The sequence below is a fragment of the Lampris incognitus genome, chromosome 18 (assembly GCF_029633865.1).
Source record: "Lampris incognitus isolate fLamInc1 chromosome 18, fLamInc1.hap2, whole genome shotgun sequence".
Classification (NCBI taxonomy): domain Eukaryota; kingdom Metazoa; phylum Chordata; class Actinopteri; order Lampriformes; family Lampridae; genus Lampris; species Lampris incognitus.
Window position 1 is genome coordinate 10,735,807 of NC_079228.1, and position 22,375 is coordinate 10,758,181.

The 22,375-nt window shown below is 46.8% G+C and overlaps 1 protein-coding gene across 1 annotated transcript in view; it reads left to right on the forward strand.

Moving 5' to 3' along the window:
- trappc9 (trafficking protein particle complex subunit 9) overlaps window positions 1-22,375 on the forward strand; it is a 217,845-nt gene that overhangs the window by 118,681 nt on the left and 76,789 nt on the right. The window contains exon 16 of the mRNA XM_056298382.1: window positions 783-901. Coding sequence (XP_056154357.1) covers window positions 783-901 — 119 coding nt within the window. The remainder of the gene's footprint in view (window positions 1-782; window positions 902-22,375) is intronic.

Consider the following 22,375-nt stretch of genomic DNA (forward strand, 5'->3'; position numbering starts at 1 on the left):
GGGCATCCCTACAGACACAATTGGCCGTGTCTCTTATCCTTTGGATAAGAGTTCGATACAACACTGGCAGTCACTGACCCAATAACTGCAGGGAGAGTGTGTATTTTCAGAGCGGCGGGCCTTCGGAGCAGTGGGCGTTTGTTTTCAGGATAACGGGTTGTCGGACAAATGGGCTTTTGGTCCAATGGGACATTTTTCGAACTATTGGGGTTTGGGAATAACGGGCCGGCGACCAATGGCATGGCACCCTTGTGAGACGGACATCATCCAAGACAGTGTTGCGGGCTTGGCTAAGTAGCCAGTGTATATGAACAGGTCAACATGGCCGTCGATGAGTTCGTTTGTCTTTGCCCATGTGTGTGAGAGTCGTGGTCCAGAACACTGGAGCTTGTAGAAGTCCAGCAGTTTTCCCTCGGAGACAGAGTTGTGTTTGCGCTGATGTCAGACATCGGGTGCTGGCGTCATTTTTTTGAGGACAGTCTGGGTGGGCTGAAAGGAGAAACCCCTGTGGTAGTGCCTAATGCGGCTGCTTTTGAAACAGCTGCTCAGATGTCTGGAGTGATATTCTCTAGATTGAAATATAATCTGTTTATGTTTCTTAAGGCTTGCTTCCAATTGTAATCAGGGGAAAAAATAGGAAATCTGATCCTTTATCATGAAAAGTAGAACCAGTATGAATGATGTTGTGTTGGCAGTTACTGTAGTGTTATTTCCATGTTGACTACACTCTCGCTTGGAAATGTGTCCTGAGCTGACTGTACGGCATCATGCTGTCATTTCAGATGGAATCAGCGTGACGGGCCTGCCCATCTCTAGCCCACTGCGCCAGGTCCTCAAACCCCGGGCCGAGACCAAGCCCGTCAGTGGCGACTCTGGCAAGGCCGAATATAACCACATCAAGGTAATGCAACAAACAAATAGACAAAACCATACCGTTTGGAAGCACGTACTGTATGAAAACAATGTACCTTTCCTGCAGCTCTGTCAGTTCATTCATTCCTACATCTTGGCATGTGGTGTTTTCTTACCCGTATTGTTGTTTTTGTGCATACAATGAACTCTACAGATATGGATAATGACCCGCCCCCCACCCACCCATTGTGTGAGCTCTGTGTAGGTGCTTGTTCAGTGTGTTTCCTTGCGAGGGCAGAGCTAAGTTTGCAGAATAATTTAGCACCAAACCAGGACAGGGAGCGTGTTATTGTGGCTGGTGTTTTCTCCCTTCACTGCAGATGAGCTCTGCTACTTGGATCAACTTTAGAGCTGCCGCATGAGCGCAGACACACAAGTCCCATCATATTGGTTTAATGAGAACTTCGACAAGATCAAAGGAAAATAAATGAAATTACTGATTGGGGGGGGGGGGGGTCAGAAAAAGGAGTGAGATGGACTGGTGAAATAAGAGAGCACTGTTGTGAGATGGAACCGATCACCTCAAGGGGAGCGGGCTGAGCAGGGCAGCCATGTATACCGGAGGGGTTGAATGTGCAGGTTCACTGAGTTCTTTCTGCCCAGGGGCGTGGGGCCGAATCTGCCAACTGTGACTCAGCTGAAGCAGACAAAGCGCTACGCTAGTGACGGTGCTGCTCGAGCCCACACATCCAATCAGTGGGACGCAGTGAACTGCCAAGTGAGCATTCTCAATGCATTGAAACACACCCGCTCTTAACCACACATGCAGGTGTTGCACATTTATTTAGTGCTAATGACCCAACATGGGCAGCACAGTGGTGCAGCACGGTCGCCTCACAGCAACAGGGTTCTGGGTTCAAGCCCCGGGGTAGTCCAACCTTGGGGGTCATCCCGAGTCGTCCTCTGTGTGGAGTTTGCATGTTCTCTCCGTGTCTACGTGGGTTTCCTCCGGGGGCTCCGGTTTCCTCCCGCAGTCCAAAGACATGTAGGTCAGGTGAATCGGCTGTACTAACTTGTCCCTATGAGTATGAGTGTGTGTGTCGGCCCTGTGTGATGGCCTGGCAGCCTGTCCAGGGTGTCTTCCCGCCTGCTGCCCAATGACTGCTGGGATAGGCTCCAGCATCCCCGCAACCCAGAGAGCAGGATAAGCGGTTTGGGTAGTGGATGGATGGTTGGACCCAACATGGAGTTCATGATCTTTACTAAAGGGCAACAGTGGCTAAACCAAGTGTAGCTGGGTAAAGGACAGGGCAGCAGAGTGGGTGATGGGTTTCTGTAATAATTTCTCAAGGTCCACTGGGACCCTTTACAGAGTTCGAAGCCTCAACACTTGCCCTAGTTGGCTTGTGCTCAAGCAGCCGCCGATCAGTATTCAGTTCCACCCCTGGGTCCTGGTTGACAATACTGTTCTCCTCCCCCTCCTGCTATAGATCCAGACCCTATAAAGCCAACTATGTCTCTTTATTCTGCGCAGCGCCGCTCTCAGCTCTGTAGCTGTGAATGGCAAGCTGGGTGTTATAATCCGTGGTTGAGCTTGCTGGAAGATAGAGTTTGACTGGCAGCTCTGTTTCATAGCGGATTATGGTATTGAAACGTTGGCTGAAGTAATCATAGGATGGGCCAATTACTTTTGGAAATCCGTTCTGTACCAGGTTGCAATGATTCACATTCTCTGTTCCCAGCAGGCAGAGCTCGCAATGAGTATACATGCCGTCGTGATTCTTTTAAGTATGTACTTTACAAAGTATTTACCCGTACTCTGAACAGCCTCTGTACAGTGGTAAATATATCTGGGTCATCCAAAGGCAAGGCTCAGCTTTGTGTATTGTTTTCATCTCTTTTCTTCAGCTCCTAAGTGTGTTGTACTGGTTCTATTATTTGACTGACTAAACATTGCACAGGATGGGGTGTCCGGGTGGCATGGCGGTCTAGTCCGTTGCCCACCAACACGGGGATCGCCAGTTTGAATCCCTGTGTTACCTCCGGCTTGGTCGGGTGTCCCTGCAGACACAATTGGCCGTGTCTGTGGGTGGGAAGCCGGATGTGGGTATGTGTCCTGGTCGCTGCATAATTGCCTCCTCTGGTTGGTTGGGGTGCCTGTTCGGGGGGCGGGGGGAACTGGGGGGAATAGCGTGATCCTCCCATGCGCTACGTCTCCCTGGTGAAACTCCTCACTGTCAGGTGAAAAGAAGCGGCTGGCGTCTCCACATGTATTGGAGGAGGCATGTGTTAGTCTGCAACCCTCCCCGGATCGACAGAGGGGGTGGAGCAGCGACTGGGATGGCTCAGAAGTGTGGGGTAATTGGCCAAGTACAACTGGGCAGGAAAAGGGGGGGAAAGTAATTAAAACAAAAAACAAAAACATTGCACAGGATGAATGGAATGATAAACTAGATGTCTTTCTTGTGGTAGAATGAATGATTGTTATTGTAATTACTGAATGATAACAGTTATCAAATAGAATTATAATTTTAATTTATTAGTTTACAGTTTGATTATGAAGAACGTTGATTCTGATACAGTATGCTGAGGTATGTTTTTATTACAGATCTACCCTCTCCGTAAACCTTACTCCATATTTCTTCAAGTGATTTCATTTTGGCGTGACTTGGTTGTGTTCTTAAGAGCCCCTTCATCCTCAGAGAATTTTGTACCTAACTGATCTTCCTGATTAGATTTGTAATAGGAAGTGCAGGTATTTTGCTCACAGACACTAGGCGAAACCTTTCTAGTCCCTCTTATTACTTTTTTTCTCATATGGGGCTCTGCATGTGTTAGGCTGATTGGATACGCACACCGTTGCCTGAAAGTACCATCGAGAGGTAGTGGGAGAGGCAGAGGGAGAGCTACCTGCATTCGAAAATGGTGAATGTTGGGGAATCTGAAACTCTTCTGGACATACTGGGTGGTAAAAACAATGATGTGTTGGTAGGGTTTGGGGCTAGTTGGTCCAGATGGGGGGGGGGCACGTTGGCACAGTGGTTAGCGCAGTCACCTCCCAGCAAGAAGGTCCTGGGTTCAGGCCTCGGGGTAGTCCAATTGGGGGTCGTCCCGGGTTGTCCTCTGTGTGGAGTTTACATGTTCTCCCCGTGTCTGCATAGGTTTCCTCCGGGTGCTTCGGTTTCCTCCCACAGTCCAAAGACATGTAGGTCAGGTGAATTGGCCACACTAAATTGTCCCTAGGTGTGAATGTGTGTGTGTGGGGGGCCCTGTGGCGGCCTGGTGGCCTGTCCAGGGTGTCTCCCCGCCTGCCGCCCAGTGACTAGTGGGATAGGCTCCGGCATCCTCACGACCCTGAGAGCAGGGTAAGCGGTTTGGATAATGGATGGATGGTCCAGATGGTTTTCAGATGTACTAACCCAAACCACTGGCCCTGTAGTTTGTTCGTTGGTTTTGAAATTTTCATTTTGTAATTAATGGAAATCTTATTTTAACACAGAAAGAAATCGTAGAATCACTGATTAAGACACAGATGACAGATATTGGTAATCCTTTTTGATTTTATTTTTATTCTCCAAATAAAAGCATATATTACTCCTTTGGCTGGGGTGCACTGGCTTGTGGAGAAGAGCCGCAAGTTTTTTACATTTTTTTCCTTATTTCATTTGATTGTAGCCCACTACAAAGTCACTCTTTACAGTCTAACCGATACCCAGCTAGTAGGTTGTGATGACGTGTTGAGGGCTAAATTTAAAATAGAATTCAGAATTGCGCAAAAAAATTGCATTTTGTTACAGAAGTAAACAGCTTGTTGTCATTCACTGTCCTCCATTATTGGTACTATTAGGAGTTGGATGGGAGTTTCATAACTGCATTTATAACTGTCCAGCCTTTAACTCCATACCTCTGACCACCTGGCAGTCACCATGGACATTGATATCCCTGTCTCCATCCCAAAAGTCTTCTTCTTCTTCTTCTTCTTTCAGCTTGTTCTCTGTTTCCCAGGGGTTGTGACAGTGGATTTGATAGTTTCCATCGGTACCCTATGAGGGCACAGCACCAATGGCTGTCTTGTCAGTCCGCATAAAGATTTGGCAAAATTTTACATGGGATGCCCCCCCTGACACAACCACAAACCAAAAGTAAAATGCAAAATATCCTTCAGAAATCTCAAATCCATCTCCCCCTTAGCGCTTTCCACCGCTGTTGCCAGTAAAATGGCTGCCCCCCCCTCCCCCGCTGTTTGATAATCCCTCCGAACTTGCCAGTTATTATAATGACACACTCTCCTCCCATGTTTATCAGCTGGCCCCCATTAAAACCAAAACAGTCTCATTCACACACTCAACTCCCTGGTATACCCCTGAACTCCATCAAATGAAATTCCGTGAGCGCCGGCTCGAAAGGCTCTGTAAGAAAACTGGTTTAACGCTGCAGCTCCAAGCCTACACAGACTACCTCAACAATACCAAGACACTCTCACCAGCCTGGTCCACCTACTACTTACACCTTAAACACTCTGGCTTCACCAACCCCAAGGTGCTCTTTTCCACTATAAACAAACTTATCAAACCCAGTGACAATACCTCCAATTCCTTCTCAGTTAACAAGTAGAACTCTTCCTTTCATTTTTCCAAACTAAAATTGACACCATCTACAGCAACCTGACCACCTTCCCTGCCCTCTCCATCTCCCCACCTTTACCACTCAGCCCCTGTCAAAGTTCTCGCTTGTGTCCCCAATGAAGCTGTCCAACCTTATGGTAGGAATGAGAAACTCCACTTGTTTACTGCATCCCATCCCATGCAATCTTGTTAAGGACTATCTCCCACTTATCTCCTCACTCATCACAGAAATCACTAACTCCTCCGTCAGCTCTGGTTCAGTCTCCCATACACTTGAACTGGCTGCTGTCACCCCCATCCTCAAAAAACCTGGATTCAACTATCATGAGCAACTTCCAGCCCATCTCCAATCTCCCCTTCTGTCAAAAATACTGGAACGTTTTGTTGCCTCCCAACTCAAAGCTCACCACATCTCCAACGACCTGTTCAAACCATTTCAGTCTGGTTACCACTCACTGTACAGACACAGCCACCCTTGGCGGCATGGTGGCCTAGGGGTTAGCACTGTTGCCTCACAGTAAGAAGGTCCTGGGTTTGAACCCCAGGCTGTCCCAGGTCCTCTCTGTGTGGAGTTTGCATGCTCTCCCTGTGTCTGCGTGGGTTTCCTTAGGGTGCTCTGGTTTCCTCCCACCATCAAAAAGACATGCACATTAGGGTTAATACTCCTGCCTGTGCCCCTGACCAAGGCAATGGAAAGAAGAACTGGACTTGTCCCTAGGCACTGCAGCTGCCCACTGCTCCTATACCATAGGATGGGTTAAATGCAGCGAGCAAATTCTTTGTAAGAATACAATTGATTGTAAGGATACAATGAAAAAATAAAATGGCTTTCTTCTTCTTTTCCTTCTTCTTCTTCTAAATTCACCAATGACCTCCTCCTCTCCTCAGACTCTGACCACCTCAGCATTCTCACCCTCCTCGACCTCATTGCAGCTTTCAACACCATCAACCATACCATTCTTTTCTCCCGCTTTGAATCCTCCCTCAACATCACTGGTACTGCCTTCTCCTGGCAAAAGCCGTATCTCACAAACAGACAACAGTCCATCAGCATTAACAACTGCACCTCCTCCGCTCCTCTTTCCCAAGACGTCTGCCAGGCTTTGGTGCTTGGTCCTTGCCCTCCCCCTGCTTTCCCGGGGCCAGGTTAAATGATATTCTGGCAGAACTTCCAGGTTTGCTGTCTCAGTATATCTGTTAAGAAAGTTGGCCGTGTCTGCGGGTGGTTAGCCGGATGTGGGTAGGTGTCCTGGTCACTGCACTAATATGCAGTGACCAGGACACATACTAATGATAATAATAATAGTAATGATAATGGATTAAATTAAATTATGCTTTATCTAGACACCCAAAGCACTTCACAGTCAAGGAGGAAAACTCACTTCAACCACCACCAATGTGTAAATATCACTAGCACCGCTAGCGCCTCCTCTGGTTGGTCGGGGCGCGTGTTCAGGGGAGAGGGGGAACTGAAGCAAATAGCATGCTCCTCCCATGCGCTACGTCCTCCTGGTGAAACTCCTCACTGTCAGGTGAAAAGAAGTGCTGGTGACTCCACATGTATCGGAGGAGGCATGTGGTAGTCTGCAGCCCGGCTGGCGTTGGTTCTCTGGACGGTGGAGTTTTAGGATCGTGTTGCACTGGGTGGACTGCTGTTGTTGGCTGTTTTGTTTTTTTGTTTTTGCTTTGTTCCCTCTGCTTTTGGTGGTGGTGTTGTTGGGGGTTTTTGGATATGTGTTTTTGCCCTTTGTGTTGCACTGCTGTGGGCTGAGGGAAACACAATTTTGTTTCTTTTGTGTGTGGAGTAAATAAGATGAAATGACAAATAAATTGTTCCTGATTCCTGAACTGGTTTATAGATTTCCAAGAACCAGGTATCTGTCAAGAAATGTGGGTTTTGAAGCTTCTTACTGAATCCTGAAAGCACGATTTAAGTTGTTTGCAGAGCTAGTTAATGCAAGGACCGTTAAAATAACACAGCGTGTGGACTGACAACAATACGACAAACGGATGCAAAGGGTCGAACCGTGGATGAACTTTAAGACGGAAAACAGCGATACATCAAATTGCAGTTATTGCTGTAAGATAACTTCAAATAAGGGAGAGACCACCTGAAGTTCGTCAAGGCTTTTATTCGAGCATGGGGTAAACCTGAAGAACACACTGTTTACCATGTCCCCCCTTTGCCACCGGTACATCTCATATCCACACACAATACCAAACTGATGACCATGGCACTTGCTGATGAACAGTGCATACACATAATTTGCCTCACACACAAGCAATAAAAAGCACTTTCTCAATCATAAACACTCTTCAGTCAAGTATTGAAAAGGAGATAAATCACATTTTTAAAGAAGTTTACGACTGCCAAACTGGATTGTTGATCCGGCGAGAAGATTCAGCGAAGCAGCAAGTTTCTGTGTTCTTGCAAAGCAAGAGAGGCAAGATTGAGATGGCTTGGGAATGTGTGGAGGAGAGATGCTGGGTATATTGGGAGAAGGATGCTGAATATGGAGCTGCCAGGGGAGAGGAGAAGAGGAAGGCCAAAGAGGAGGTTTATGGATGTGGTGAAGGAGGACATGCAGGTGGCTGGTGTGACAGAGGAAGATGCAGAGAACAGGAAGAGATGGAAACAGATTATCGGCTGTGGCGACCCCTAACGGGAGCAGCTGAAAGTAGTAGTAGTAGAAGTATTAGTAGTAGTATTAGTAGTAGTATTAGTAGTAGTAGTAGTAGTAGTAGTAGCACTGTAGGTTTCTGCGTATTGAAGCGATAAGTGGCATTTTTGTCTGAACAGCTCTAAATGGTGCTCAGTGTTTTAATGAGGTGTGGCTTCAAAACAAGCAAACCCGTCCTTTTTGTGTTTTGTTTTGGATCCCCCCCCTTTTTTTTTCCTCCTAGTTTGTACTGTCTAATTCCCCCACTCTTCTGAGCCATCCCAGTTGCTGCTCCACCCCCTCTGCTAGCCCATGCAGACCGGCAGTTCCAATAATACTGAGGGCGGTCTGGAGGTGGCCTCGCCTGGCGTTGACTGTGGCGTTTTTAGTATCGTGGTGTGGAGTGTGGAGGTGTGTCGAGGGTGTCTGGCTGGGAGAGCTGGCGTTGGGTCAGCTGGGGGAGCCTGGTCTGCCGCATCCGGTGGGCCCAAGGACCACGGCCCCTGCCTGGAGCTGCGCCCAAGGAGGAAGCACCGAGGGTGGTCTGACAGGATGCGGGAGGATCACACTATTCCCCCCAGTTCCCCCTCCCTGCCAGAACAGGCGCCCCCAGCGACCAGAGGAGGCGCTAGTGCAGCGACCAGGACACATACCCACATCTGGCTTCCCACCCGCAGACATGGCCAATTGTGTCTGTAGGGACGCCTGACCAAGCCGGAGGTAACACAGGGATGCATACTGGCAATCCCCGTGTTGGTAGGCAACGGAATAGACCGCTACGCTACCCGGTTGGCCGCAAGCCTGTCCTTTGAGGTGATTTGACTATGGATATGGCTTGAGGACTTTTTATATTCTGACGGGACAGCTGGCAGGTTGTTCATGTCTATAAACTATTGCTACTGGAGGACAGATGGCAGCAGAAGCAGAATTTGTGATCTTAAGTCCCTTTCTTTGCGCAGCCGTGGTCTAAAAGTTAGAGAAGTGGGCTTGTCACCGGAAACTCGCCGGTTCAATCCCCAGACCGGCAGGAAGATTTGGGTGGGGGGAGTGGCACTCTCCCCTCCCTCAGTACCCATTGCTGATGTGCTCTTGTGCAAGGCACACAGACACTCAACAGCTCTGCCTTGCTGGATATTTGTAGTGTAGCATATAGGGTCAAAGAGTACATGTACAAAAATGGAGGTTGCTTACCTGTAGAACATATTGCACAAAAGGCCAGAGATCAGGGCTTCCTATCTTGTGTCTAATTTATATTTTTGCTTGCATGCCAGTATAGTTTATTTAATATTTACTTGATAGGAACAGATGCAGTACAAATAGAGACTTGCACAACTGCAGTGCATCACAGCATTTATAGCCACTGCTAATTTCCAACGCCCGTCCCCAGAGGTGCCTTTAAAATAACAGACATAAAACATGTTTACAGACAACAGAGTTACACTGTGCGGTACATTTTGTTGACTTTATAGGAACACTAGTACGACTTGCCAGCATACACACACACACACACACACACACCTAGGGACTCATACTATATCTGTATGTGTGTATGTGTATGGGGGGGTCTGTGATGGCCTGGCGGCCTGTCCAGGATGTCTCCCCGCCTGCTGCCCAATGACTGCTGGGATAGGCTCCAGCAACCCTGCGACCCTGATAGCAGGACAAGCAGTTTGGATAATGGATGGATGGATGGGGGGATATATATATATATATATATATATATATATATATATACATACACACACTCACACACACAAATATAGCGTAAGCCTATATACATATGCATAAATACATATACACACACATACATACCTACCCTCCCCCCAGCCCTACACATGACTATTATTCATTGAATTTTTTTTTTAATTTTTAATTCCGATTATTATTCAGTTTAATTTTTAAATGTTGGCAGCTGTGGTGTGTTTTGTGTTCACTAGGCAGCACATTTCATACGTTAGCTCCCTTTATAGCAAAGGACGTCTGGCCAAGGGAGGTATTCCAGTCCAGTACTTTACAATACTGTACTGCAGCGGTATTCCTGGTTGACAGTCTAAAGGCCTTTAATGGTCGCACCATGTCACAGAGAACCTGAGGAACCTGGCCACGTAAACACTCGCTAAGACTGGCATGTGCAAATGCCATGTAGACATCAAAACTTAGCATGTTCGGGTTTCTCAGGATGGGACAGTGGTGCGATCTTTTTGTCCAGTGTTTTTATTGCACGGTTGTGTAACCTCTCTAGGGGTTTAGTCACCGATGAACTTGCCTGCGGCCATGAGGTAATACAGTAGCTGAGGTGTGAGAAAAACATTGACTGCATATATATATATATATATATATATATATATATATATATATATATATATATATATATATTAACATGGATACAGGAAAAAAGATTTTAATACAAAGATTTTAATATGTGCATCTCGCTCTCATCAGCTGCTAAATGATGAGTGTGAGACGCACGAAACAGGCCTGTACTGCAGTGTATTAAAATCTTTTTTCCTGTATCCGTGTTGATATATATATATATATATTTGTGTGTGTGTGTGTGTGTGTGTGTATGTATGTATGTAAGAATTTGGCTGCATGAAATGTTAGTCTCTTATTAGTCTAAATGTGTACACATTTACTTCTACTAATTTTATAGCTTTACTAATTTTTCCAACATGTTTGTCAAATTCCAGTTGAAGGTCCAACATCAGACCTAGTTATTTGACCTCAGAAACTGGATTGATTGGCTGACTGTTGATCTTAACATCTAATTCAGCTGATGTGGGCCCTCTTCTGGGAGAAAAACATGTGGACCAGGGGTTTCACAGAATAGTCGACTAGTCTAGTCAACACTGTGCATAGTTGTAGACCATCGGTTCGTCTGTGGTTTTAGGACTGCAGTACTGAAGCAGTGGCAGTGCATCTGCAGCAGATATGCAGCTGTGGTTCCAACCTAGATTTGCTGTGACTATCATCTGTAATGTTGTGCCATGTTGAAGAAACAGAATTTAAGGTGTTTAGAGCAGGAAAGACACCCGTGACCCCTGTGTTTCTGTTTAACGAGCGACCGTGACTTTAATACAGCTGCTGAAAACACAAACAGAACACGTAGTGTCCTTCTGAAAGCCTTGAATTTTACTTTAATCAATTTTGAATACACACTCATCTGTGTTTAATATCTACGCTAACCATTTATGTAAGTTAAATTGTGCTACACAAGACTCATTCACCTCCCGTAACGTGTCTTATAATGCGGGAGACTAACTGCAGCTGGCAGAGCGGCTGTATTTCATACCCTTATCCTCTATGGGAAAGTGACCCATATTCAGTCATTTAACCTGTGACGTTATAGAGTCAAATTCCTCGCTAGACGCTAGCTGCTCTGCTAATCTATGCTTTTCCCCACATTAAAAGTAACTTGTGTAAAGTGTGAATGCTTCTCGTTGGCGACACCCTTTAATTTACATAATATGGAACAAAAAGGACCGGACGGATATACTATACTGTATTGATCATTCAACGGAAGATAATTTAAGGCTTTTAGGCTTTTCAACAGCTGCCACTACCATGACAACCACGGATGCACTCAGCTGAAAGTCACCAGAACACAGCCACTGGTTCAACCAAAACACCTGCCAGAAAGCAGTCGCGTGGTTCCTGCAGTCCAACTCTCCAGCTCAGACAGGCTTGGTAGGGGTTTAGTCCAATCAGACTAAAGGATCTGACCCGGGCTAACGTGTCTACTTATCCATGGACGTTACGCTACCCCCCTCCTTCGTAGACACGTTGGCCCTCGGCTAACGGGTCGGACCCTTTAGTCGAGCGGTTAGCGATGTCTCCCGTGGTGCGGGAGATAGGGGTTCGCGTCCCGGCTGCGGCACTTCCTGTGGTTGCCCCCTGAATTTGCTACTATATGAGTCAAACCATGACAGATTTTTTTTTTTCCCGAGAAACTGTACTTTGAGAGTTTGGAGACAAGAATGTTATTATTTATGGCAACGAATGCTTTTTAAGGTCCAGCAAGACAGCCCCCACCAAGTTCCCTTTCTCTGTGTATGATTTGATTTCTACCAAAAGGTAGCAAGCAGTTTACACTCAAATTGTGTAATGGGTGCAGCTTATGAGTTGTTTCTAGGTAGTTCATCAGTTGCATTGCCACAAACCTTTTCCCAAAACCTTAGAAAGAACAGGAAGTATGCTTATCGGCCAATACCCACTTGATCAGCTGCATCAGATTTAAAAATAAGCATCAGTCTTGCTCGTTTCCACACGTCTGGAAACTTCCCACTAGCCAGGGAGGTGTTGATCGAGTTAGCAGTTCAGCCACTACATCACCATGTCTTTTCGGGAACACAATATCCAGATTATAAAGGTCTTTTGAGTGCATGGTTGTGAATTTGTCATTATTTCAGTAGCTTGTTTTTTTAAGTACTTGCTTGCAATTCAAATTTTCTTTTGTCTTTATTTGCGGTGGTGTCAGTAGACCAGCCAGATTGCTCAAAATTTATTGGCGAGTTCCTCAACTGACTCGATAAAGTAACTGTTAAATGCATGTGCGAGTTGTCTGCTGTCTGAGGGTAATAAGGTGATTTTAATACTTTATATTTCAAAATCATTAGAATAGTACAGAGATAGAGCCTACAAAACACAAAATATATGCAGTTCAATGTGCAAGTTTATAACATTTCAGAAAAGCTCACAGACTTTCAGTTGTCAGCGGGTGGGCATTACCTGTCTCGCCTACCCTGCTGGCACGTCAGTGATATCCCTCCTAGTGCACCTGTTTTTGTATGATGCATTAGAATCTGGATCCGCCATGTTATCTACTAAGAATGTATGTGTGTGTGTGTGGGGGGGGGTTGATTGACAGGCAGGGGGTAGAGAAGGAAGGAGATGATCCGACCTTTGTGAATGCGCATAAGTCACCGTCATGCTGGCTCCTGTTAGTTCCTACTCATTCATGTAGCCTTCCCATGAACCTATCTCCCCCTGGACAAATGGCATCTGAAATTGTTAAAGGGATGCCATGATATTAGAAGAGCAAGAGCCCCCCCTCCCCTCCCCTCCCCACCCCACAAGAGCTCCCACGTTATCTTCAAAACTGCAAATGTCTGTGCTGTTGCAAAGCGTGAACCAGTGCTGTTTGCATTATGGAAGTTGCGGCTATGATTCAGACCTCTAGAAAGGCAAAGTAAAGGTGGAGCGAAGCTGTTATATCCCAATGCTCGGTTCAAGGGTCTCAGGGAGCAAAAAAAAAGCCTGCATGACTTACATCTTGTGCCTGTCTCTTGCAAATCCTAAATACTTAATCAAGCAAATGACAAATTCAGCATATAAATCTGGTGCACCTGGCTATCAAAGTCCTGCATTACCCAGTGCAGTAAAGTCTTAAGATCACAAACAGAGATGGTAAAACTATTAAACCTTCTCTCTTGTGGTCAACCGTTGCAGGTGTGGATAAACAGGAGGCTGATTTAAAAATAAACAGATAAATGAATAAAGGCTCTGGTGTTCCAGTACAGTAGACAGCAGTGTAGGCTGGCCGAAACCCATAATTCTTTCCCCAACACAGAGGGAATGATGCCAATCCCTGAATCAATTCATCCATTCTGTTTTATTTCCTTAACAAAATCCTATGTAAGCAGTTTTTTTTATGCTAAAGGGTTGCTTTTAGTGGCCTCGTGCAATGAGAGAAGTCGTGCCTCTAGACTAGGCATGCTGCCACAGAGCGAGAGATGGTGGTGGTGGTGGGGGGGATGCAGCAAAGGACAGTACCTCCTCAGATCTAATCAAATCCAGTGGAGACAGAGGTAGCGTCGCTTGCCTGCCTGCCTGCTATTTTTAGTTCCCTGGCTCTGCTCACACATACAGATCCGGGCTCCTGATAGAGATATTTATAACTGCCACCGCTGCCTGCCCGAGTGTAAAACTCCTAGTGGAGAAGCAAATGATTTTCTTTTTCTCGACTGGGGAATAAAAGTTTTCTTTGTTGCTTGTTTACCATTAACTTCTTAAGGGAAAGGGTGTCTCGTTCTGCAGGAATCTGCATTGTCTTCTGTCCTGTTCTCGAATCCGGCAAACCTCCTTTCCTCGGGATTCAGTCCGTGCTGATGCAGGGTTTACTCGCGATGACGCCCCTATGGGAGTAATCAGACACAGCTAATTGGAATTTTCAGAAATTGATGCTCGAGATTCACACGGAGGTGCGTCATCGACTGCCGATGCCGTTTGATTCTAGATCCAGATCAGCGTATTTCCTCTGACAGATTGATGTTGTTTTCAGGCTGTGTGAAAACGAAATGGTGATGTTATTCATGCATGACAATTAGTCATGCATGACGTTTCTCTCTACCAGCCTTCATCTGCAGTTGCCGCTGGACATGTATCTTAAAAAAGTAGAATCTAAAACTTGGTTAGCGAATGCCCTCTGTCTTGCTCTCTCTCTCTCTGTCGCTCTCTGTCTCGCTCTCTCTCTCTCTTTCTGTCTTACACGACGACACACATGCATGCACACAGAGCAGAGTCTTGCTGAGTCACATCAGCCTCTGAAGTCGGGCCTCAGTGATTGTGAGCCGCCATTGATGCTGCTGCAATTGGAATCCTGAATCAAATGAGTTCTTCAGAACTGGCTACTCTCTTCAACACCCTACCCCCCCCCCCCCCAGTCCTCCACCTCCAGGCTCCAGCTGCACTCACCGACCAGAATTAACTATCTGGGTTTGATGTGCACCCTCTTTTTGCCCTTCCTGTTTCCGTTTCCTTGCTGTTTGCCCTCTGCCGTGCCCACGGCCCAAATAGTCCTTCGCTGTTTACCTGCTGAACTCGAGCCGCCGTGCTGATACTGAGCGGCTAAATATTTGGGATGTTTGCACTGGCATATGCATCATATATGCCTTCAGTGTAGCTCAAGACAAAATCACTTCATCTCAAGTTAGATTGAAATTGAGAAGCAATTTGTTGGGTGGCGTGGCGGTCTATTCCGTTGCCTACCAACACGGGGATCGCCGGTTCGAATCCCTGTGTTACCTCCATCTTGGTCGGGTGGCCCTACAGACACAATTGGCCGTGTCTGCGGGTGGGAGAGCCGGATGTGGGTGTAACGATGCATGGATAAATAGACTCGCTAGCCCTTGGCTGACGGGTCGGACCCTTTAGTCGACTGGTTAGTGTAGTGGACTGTGGTGCGGGAGACACGGGTTCGTGTCCCAGCTATGGTGATTCCTGGGCTGCCCCCCGAATTCGCTACATGGGTATGTGTGCTGGTCGCTGCACTAGCACCTCCTCTGGTCGGTTGGGGCGCCTGTTCGGGTATGGGAGGGGGAACTGTGGTGAATAGCGTGATCCTCCCACGCGCTACATCCCCCTGGTGAAACTCCTCACTGTCAGGTGAAAAGAAGCGGCTGGCGACTCCACATGTATCGGAGGTGACATGCGGTAGTCTGCAGCCCTCCCCAGATTGGCAGAGGGGGTGGAGCAGAGACCGGGATGGCTCGGACGAGTGGGGTAATTAACCAGGTACAATTTGGGAGAAAAGGGGAGGGGAAAAAAATCAAAAAAGAAATTGAGAAGCAACTTCGATATAGCTTACTGCTCAGTAAGAGTTGTGTTGGGTTTTTCATTTTTAGCCCTCAACGAGTCCTTCTGTTGACTCTGGCGGTACTGTGTGAGTTCTGCTTTTGAGTGGAGTGCATCAAATTACTGTACTTACCAGCTGATTAGCTTACCCGCGCTACCTTGGGGCAAATAGGGTTGGCCGAAAAGATGCATCAAACCCATTCTATATTGCAGACCTTGCAGCATCAGAGGTCTTCCTGGCTAGGCCGGCTGTTGACAGCAAGCCTCGCGTCGGCCGTAAACATGTCAGTAGTCTTTTATCGACGCTTATTCAGGGGGCAGCTTTAACCCGCTCTTGACTGGCTAGACTTGTTTTCAGGATGCAGAGTTTCTTCTTTGAAGCTGCGTTTAAAGATTTCACACCACAGACATTTAGAAACGCAGAGGTGGGGAAGAATATGCTCCTCACAGCTTTCAATCTATACTGTTGTTGTATGCTTATTTCACAGAAGCCCGGTTGTTAGTTCCAGTTGCCCAGTCATATTCTGCCAGTTATACTTTAATGATCCTGTCACATCTTACCAGCTCTGCATCTGATTGTTTTTCTTGAGAAAGTCAGTGACCTTTGCAATTGTGCCGACATTTTTCACATTTATTTATTTCTTTATTCATATATGTATGATATTCCTCCTTTTTCGCCCCAATTGTACTTGGCCAATTACCCCACTCTTCCGAGCCATCCTGGTCGCTGCTCCACCTCCTCTGCCGATCCGGGGAGGGCTGCAGACTACCACGTGCCTCCTCCCATACATGTGGAGTCACCAGCCACTTCTTCTCACCTGACAGTGAGGAGTTTCGCCAGGGGGACGTAGCGCGTGGAGGATCACGCTATTCCCCCCAGTCCCCCCCCCCCGAACAGGCACTCCAACCGACCAGAGAAGGCGCTAGTGCAGCGACCAGGACACATACTCACATCTGGCTTCCCACCCTCAGACACGACCAGTTGTGTCTGTAGGGACGCCCGACCAAGCCGGAGGTAACACGGGGATTCGAACCGAAGATCCCCGTGTTGGCAGGCAACGGAATAGATCGCCACGCCACCCGGACACACCATACTTCATCATGTAACGATGTGTCCTTGTTCAGAGTTTGTATTGAGAGGTTCTAGACCTGCCAGTCTACCAAGCAGTGTGAACAAACATCCTGTCAGGTACGAGAAGAGAAGCTTCACTAATGCAAGAGTACATCCAGTGTTTGGACTTCTGCATTAGAGGGTTCTACTTTCTTGTGTCCTGTCTCCTCTACTTGGGTAGTTTGATTGGTAGCTCCCATAACGTTTTAGTTAACACAGAGTTGGGTATCATTCACATTCAAACCGGTACCAGCACCTGGAATTCGGTACCGGTACCCAACGGTACCTTTTCCCAGTACTTTACTCTCTCTGTATTAATAGAAATGTAATTTCAGTTGCAAAAAATTAAGTCCAAATTTCACAATTTCATCATTGTCTGTCTCTCTGTCTGTCTGTCTGTCTGTCTGTCTGTCTGTCTGTCTGTCTGTCTGTCTGTCTGTCTGTCTGTCTGTCTATCTGTCTATCTATCTATCTATCTATCTATCTATCTATCTATCTATCTATCTATCTATCTATCTATCTATCTATCTATCTATCTATCTATCTATCTATCTATCTATCTATCTATCTATCTATCTATCTATCTATCTATCTATCTATCTGTCTGTCTGTCTGTCTGTCTGTCTGTCTGTCTGTCTGTCTGTCTGTCTGTCTGTCTGTCTGTCTGTCTGTCTGTCTGTCTGTCTGTCTGTCTGTCTGTCTGTCTGTCTGTCTGTCTGTCTGTCTGTCTGTCTGTCTGTCTGTCTATCTGTCTGTTTGTCTCTGTCTATTTCTATCTGTCTATCTGTCTGTCTATCTATCTATCTATCTATCTATCTATCTATCTATCTATCTATCTATCTATCTATCTATCTATCTATCTATCTATCTATCTATCTATCTATCTATCTATCTATCTATCTATCTATCTATCTATCTATCTATCTAACTGTCTGTCTGTCTGTCTGTCTGTCTGTCTGTCTGTCTGTAACATTTTGTTATTCATTTAGAACATTTTGTTGTAACACACCACACAAAATAAAAGCCCTCCCTACCTCCGTCTCCACATCCTCCAGCCTGTCAGTCAGCGGGGCATAGCGTGAGAACGTGGTCTCGTGTGTCTCGGAGGAAGCACATGTGATGATCTCCTCATCTAGAGGTCGTAGCAGCGACGTCACTTACTGTAGTGGGATTAGCAAAATGGGGGAAGAATAATAAATTGAAATAAAAAAAAAAAAAAAATTAAATCAGGGTTTTTCCTGGCTCAGAATAAGGCTTAGGTGGTAACTTTGCGTGACAGCGACTGCGGTCAGCCCGGCTTTACTGCCACCGTCGATTTGATGAGCCGTCTCCGTGTTTATATTTGGAGTGAAAGTTCAGGTCTTCAGGAGACCACTACAATGTACTGAGATGCATAAAAAATGAAGTGCGTGACAAGCATTAAAAGTTAGAGCATTTTAAATATATATTGAAGGATTTGGAAACAACTGAAACGGCTTTAAAGTGCCACTGAAATAACAAAGTGCCATAATTAAGAAGCTACAAAGCGCCTTTAAAACGTCCATCCATCCATCCATCCGTCCGTCCATCAATCCATTATCATACTCGGGGTCATAGGGATGCTGGAGCCAATCCCAGCAGTCTTTGGTCGGCAGGCGGGGAGACACCCTGGTCAGGCCGCCAGGCCATCACACAGGGCCGACACAGTCACACCTAGGGACAATTTAGTATGGCCGAGTCACCTGACCTGCATGTCTTTGGACTGTGGGAGGAAACGCGAGCACCCGGAGGAAACCCAAGCCGACACGGGGAGAACATGAAAACTCCACACAGAGGACGACCCGGGCCGACCCCCAAGGTTGGACTACCCCGGGGTTCGAACCCAGGACCTTCTTGCTGGGAGGTGACTGTGCTAACCACTGCGCCACCATGCCACCCTCCTTTAAAACAGAAAATGAATATCTGATCTTGTGACCATGTTACATTTTCTTTTCTAATCACGGTACACATCACATGCAGTGACGGAGCATTTGACCCAATTTTGTTTGCCCTGTAAAACATTTTAACAAGGCCCTTGAAGTCTATCTCCTCCTGATGTGGCCCAAATGAAGTGCTAAATGAAGGGGCAGACGAGCTGTGCTTACGACACTCTGCTCAAACCGCCCCCTCAAGTGTCAAGACAAGCCGATTGATCTTCCTCCACGCCGGGTCAAATCCGCTGGTTCTGTGTTCACCAGCAGCACGTTTAGTAAAAGGGAGTTAATTTGGATTTAATATGTATGATTAATCAGAGTATCCTTGATCTATAAATCCAGACCTCATGACTCACCCCTGGCCTTCTCCTGGACAAGGGTCAGTCAACTCTGGCTGCAGTCCATCTCCCGCCTCCACCTGCTCTTGCACTTCATCCCGCAGCTCAGGCCTGACTGGCTGGCTAGTGATAACACTTATTTGACACACACATGAAAAATCACTTATAATACATAGCTATTAGAATTAAATAGAAAGATGGAATAGTCTAATACACACAAACAAACAAACTAGAATACACAAATATTTTTTAAGTGGAAAAATGTGTTTTAGTTTGTGTTCACCTTGCTACTTCCTCATCTTCCTCGTATCGTGCTCTTTTATTAAAGAAATCTGTCATCTTGTCCACGAGCTTTCAATGTACAAGCGCGATCACCTCTTTGAACAATCTTGGTGGCTAGTTAATTTGTTTATTGTTGTTGTGATGGCGGTTACTCTGTCCTCTTTTCTTCTTTTTTTTAAAAATGTTTTATTGGTTTGAAAATGAACATTATTTTATGACCTTATTAATGATGCATGCCTAGCTAGTTGGGCTATTTAAATGGTTAAATCACATTTATTGGGGGGAACAACTGGGAGTGAAAATGTACAGATGGCCTGTAGGGGACATGGGTGAGGGAAAAAATGATGGGAGATTCATGCAACTTGTTTTTCCCCTCATAGTTACTCGGGATTTATTGCGTTATCTATCAACAAAAAAAAACGTTTTTTTTTTAGTTTATTTTTTTAACCTAAACCTGTGTGCCATAAGAGGCTCTGTACAAATGAATTAGACAAAATGTGAACAAAAAATTAACCAATGTTCAGCCCGAAAGTCCATATGGTCACTCGACTCGTCCGTTATGCCGTCAGCGTTGTCTGTGCAAGACTTTTAAGATTCTTCCCTCCGGCTCTGAAAGGTAGCGCTACGGTCTTCTACGTCTTCTTCAGCTACTGCGGATATAACGAAAGTGTAGTATAGCGGCACCTGCCTGTACGTTCACCGAATTGAAGCTATAAATGCATGGACAATTTTCAACCGTCTTTACATGGTTTCTCTTGCACGATTTCTCCTAGAAGACTTTGGGGGGGAGTCATAGGCGGCTTGCCTATGGTCTTTAATGCAGGAAAAACTTACCAAATGAACAATTTCGGCTCGCCATTGCCCTGTCTGTCTCGGACTTGAACAAGCTGTAGGTTTAGGGCGGAGGTAACGTAGTCTTGCTCCCTCTCTTCTCTCTAACGTTTACTCTCTCACCTAGATGTGGAGTTGCAACAAGCGGTAAACTAGCAGGGATTTTTCAAAAAGGCTCATTAGGAATACTTTAAATATTGTAACGACCACGAATAAGTAGACTTGCTAGACTTTGGCCAACGGGTTGGACCCGTTAGTCGACTGGTTAACGTTGTTGCCCGTGGTGTGGGAGATCTGGGCTCATGTCCTGTCTGCGGCGGTTTCCGGGCTGACCCCGCCCCCATATGGCTGCCCCCCAGAATTCGATACATTGGTGTCAGAAGTGGGATGGTGAGACCGTGAGGCCAACTTCCTGAAGAAGGGGGTAGTGTAACTACCATGAATAAGTAGACTTGCTAGCTTATGGCTAACGGGTTGGACCCTTTAGTTGACTGGTTAACGTTGTCGCCTGTGGTGCGGGACATCCGGGTTCGTGTCCTGGTTGCGGCGGTTTGCGGGCTGCCCCCCCCCCCCACCCTGTTTGGTTGCTCTCCCGAATTCGCTACAATATTTAGTTTAATTCACAACACATCCCGCTCTCACGGCACCAGAATTTGGCACCGATTGATTTAGCGCGAGTAGGTGCTCGGTAGTACTGACGTAATTTGGTCAGTACTCTTAAAAGTATCGAGTTCAGTACCCGGCCCTGCTCGTCATGGGGACAAGTGGACTACGAGATGGACTTGATGTTGATGTTCACTTGGATGCGATGCTGATGTAGCGACCAGAGAAGGCCGTCGCTCTCGACTGTCGACAGTTCTGTGCTGGGCGAGCGCAAGGGCTGATGGGACTTTTAACGTTATGTTAAATCATTGTTTAAGTGATGTTGCGTTTATGTTTTGGTTATCGTGGTTGTTTTGTGTGCTTTTCAGTTTTTGTGTGACCGGGACAATGTTGGGGGCTGGCTGGCGGTGTGGCCACCGTGGCCGGGACTCTCGTGGCGGTTAACGGCGTCCGGCCAGTGTTCATGTTTGGGTAGTCTGCTCCAAAAGCAAATAAAGGCATCAGCGGGGCCGTGCGGTGTATGGGGCACGGGGATTGCCATAAAAGCGGAGACCTCCGCCTCACGGCTCATTTCTTCCACGCCAGCTCGCCACAGTACGCCACATAGCGTGTTAACGCCAGCCTGTGTGTATGGGTGGGCTGGTATGTGGTGTGTCTGTATTCTAGTCAGTGTTTATGTACATGCAATCGGCACAATGTCAGTTTTCTCATGAGCTCCGGCAAAATCTGGTGGTTCCGAATTGAATCTTTTGACCCCAGAAAGACCTGTATATTTTCATCACAAGGACAGCCCCCCCCCCAACTACAGTGTCTGGCACCATGCCACTAACTTGATTCCCCTACTCTGTCCCCTTATACCTTTACTAAGTGAGTAATTTTGCTCTCGCTCTAACAGCTGCCAGATGTTTGAGCCGCTCACTAATTGTGCGTCCTCTGCACCCGGAGGAGGAAACTTTAAGCTGATTGATCGCCATATGCAGTCTGCAAGCCTTTTTCCCCCCCCTATATTTTAGTAAAGCCTGTGCTTTTAATTTTAATTTTATTTTTTCCCTTCCCAAGCTAAGTAGGGACGACATCGGCTGACATGGGACACATACCGGGGGGGGGGGGGGGGGGGTGTCTAGAGATTTGTGTGTGTGTGTGTGTGGGGGGGGGGGTTATGGTAACTCAGAAGCAGCGTTTGCTGTGGAATCCCACTGGGGCCGCGGCCGCACGTCAGAGTCTCTGCGTGTGAATCGCACGTGGAGGATCACGACGAGGCTCGCTCGCCCTCTCTCGTCCCTGCGGACGACGGATCTCATCCCATCCCCTGTCCCATCAATCCTCGGCAGCGAGGCGGCGGGACCTGCCCGGTTTTCTATGCCCCAGGTTAGGGGTTTGATAAGGGAGAATGTAATTAGGCGTCTCGCCTCCTTTTCGAACGGCGCCGGCTGCCATTACGGTCATGCTAATGGCGTGCACCGTTCACATCATAACCGTCGCTTTCAGCGGAAGTCACACCAAGGCTGAACGTAATACGACTTTGTAAGTGGGTCTTATACTTTCTTTT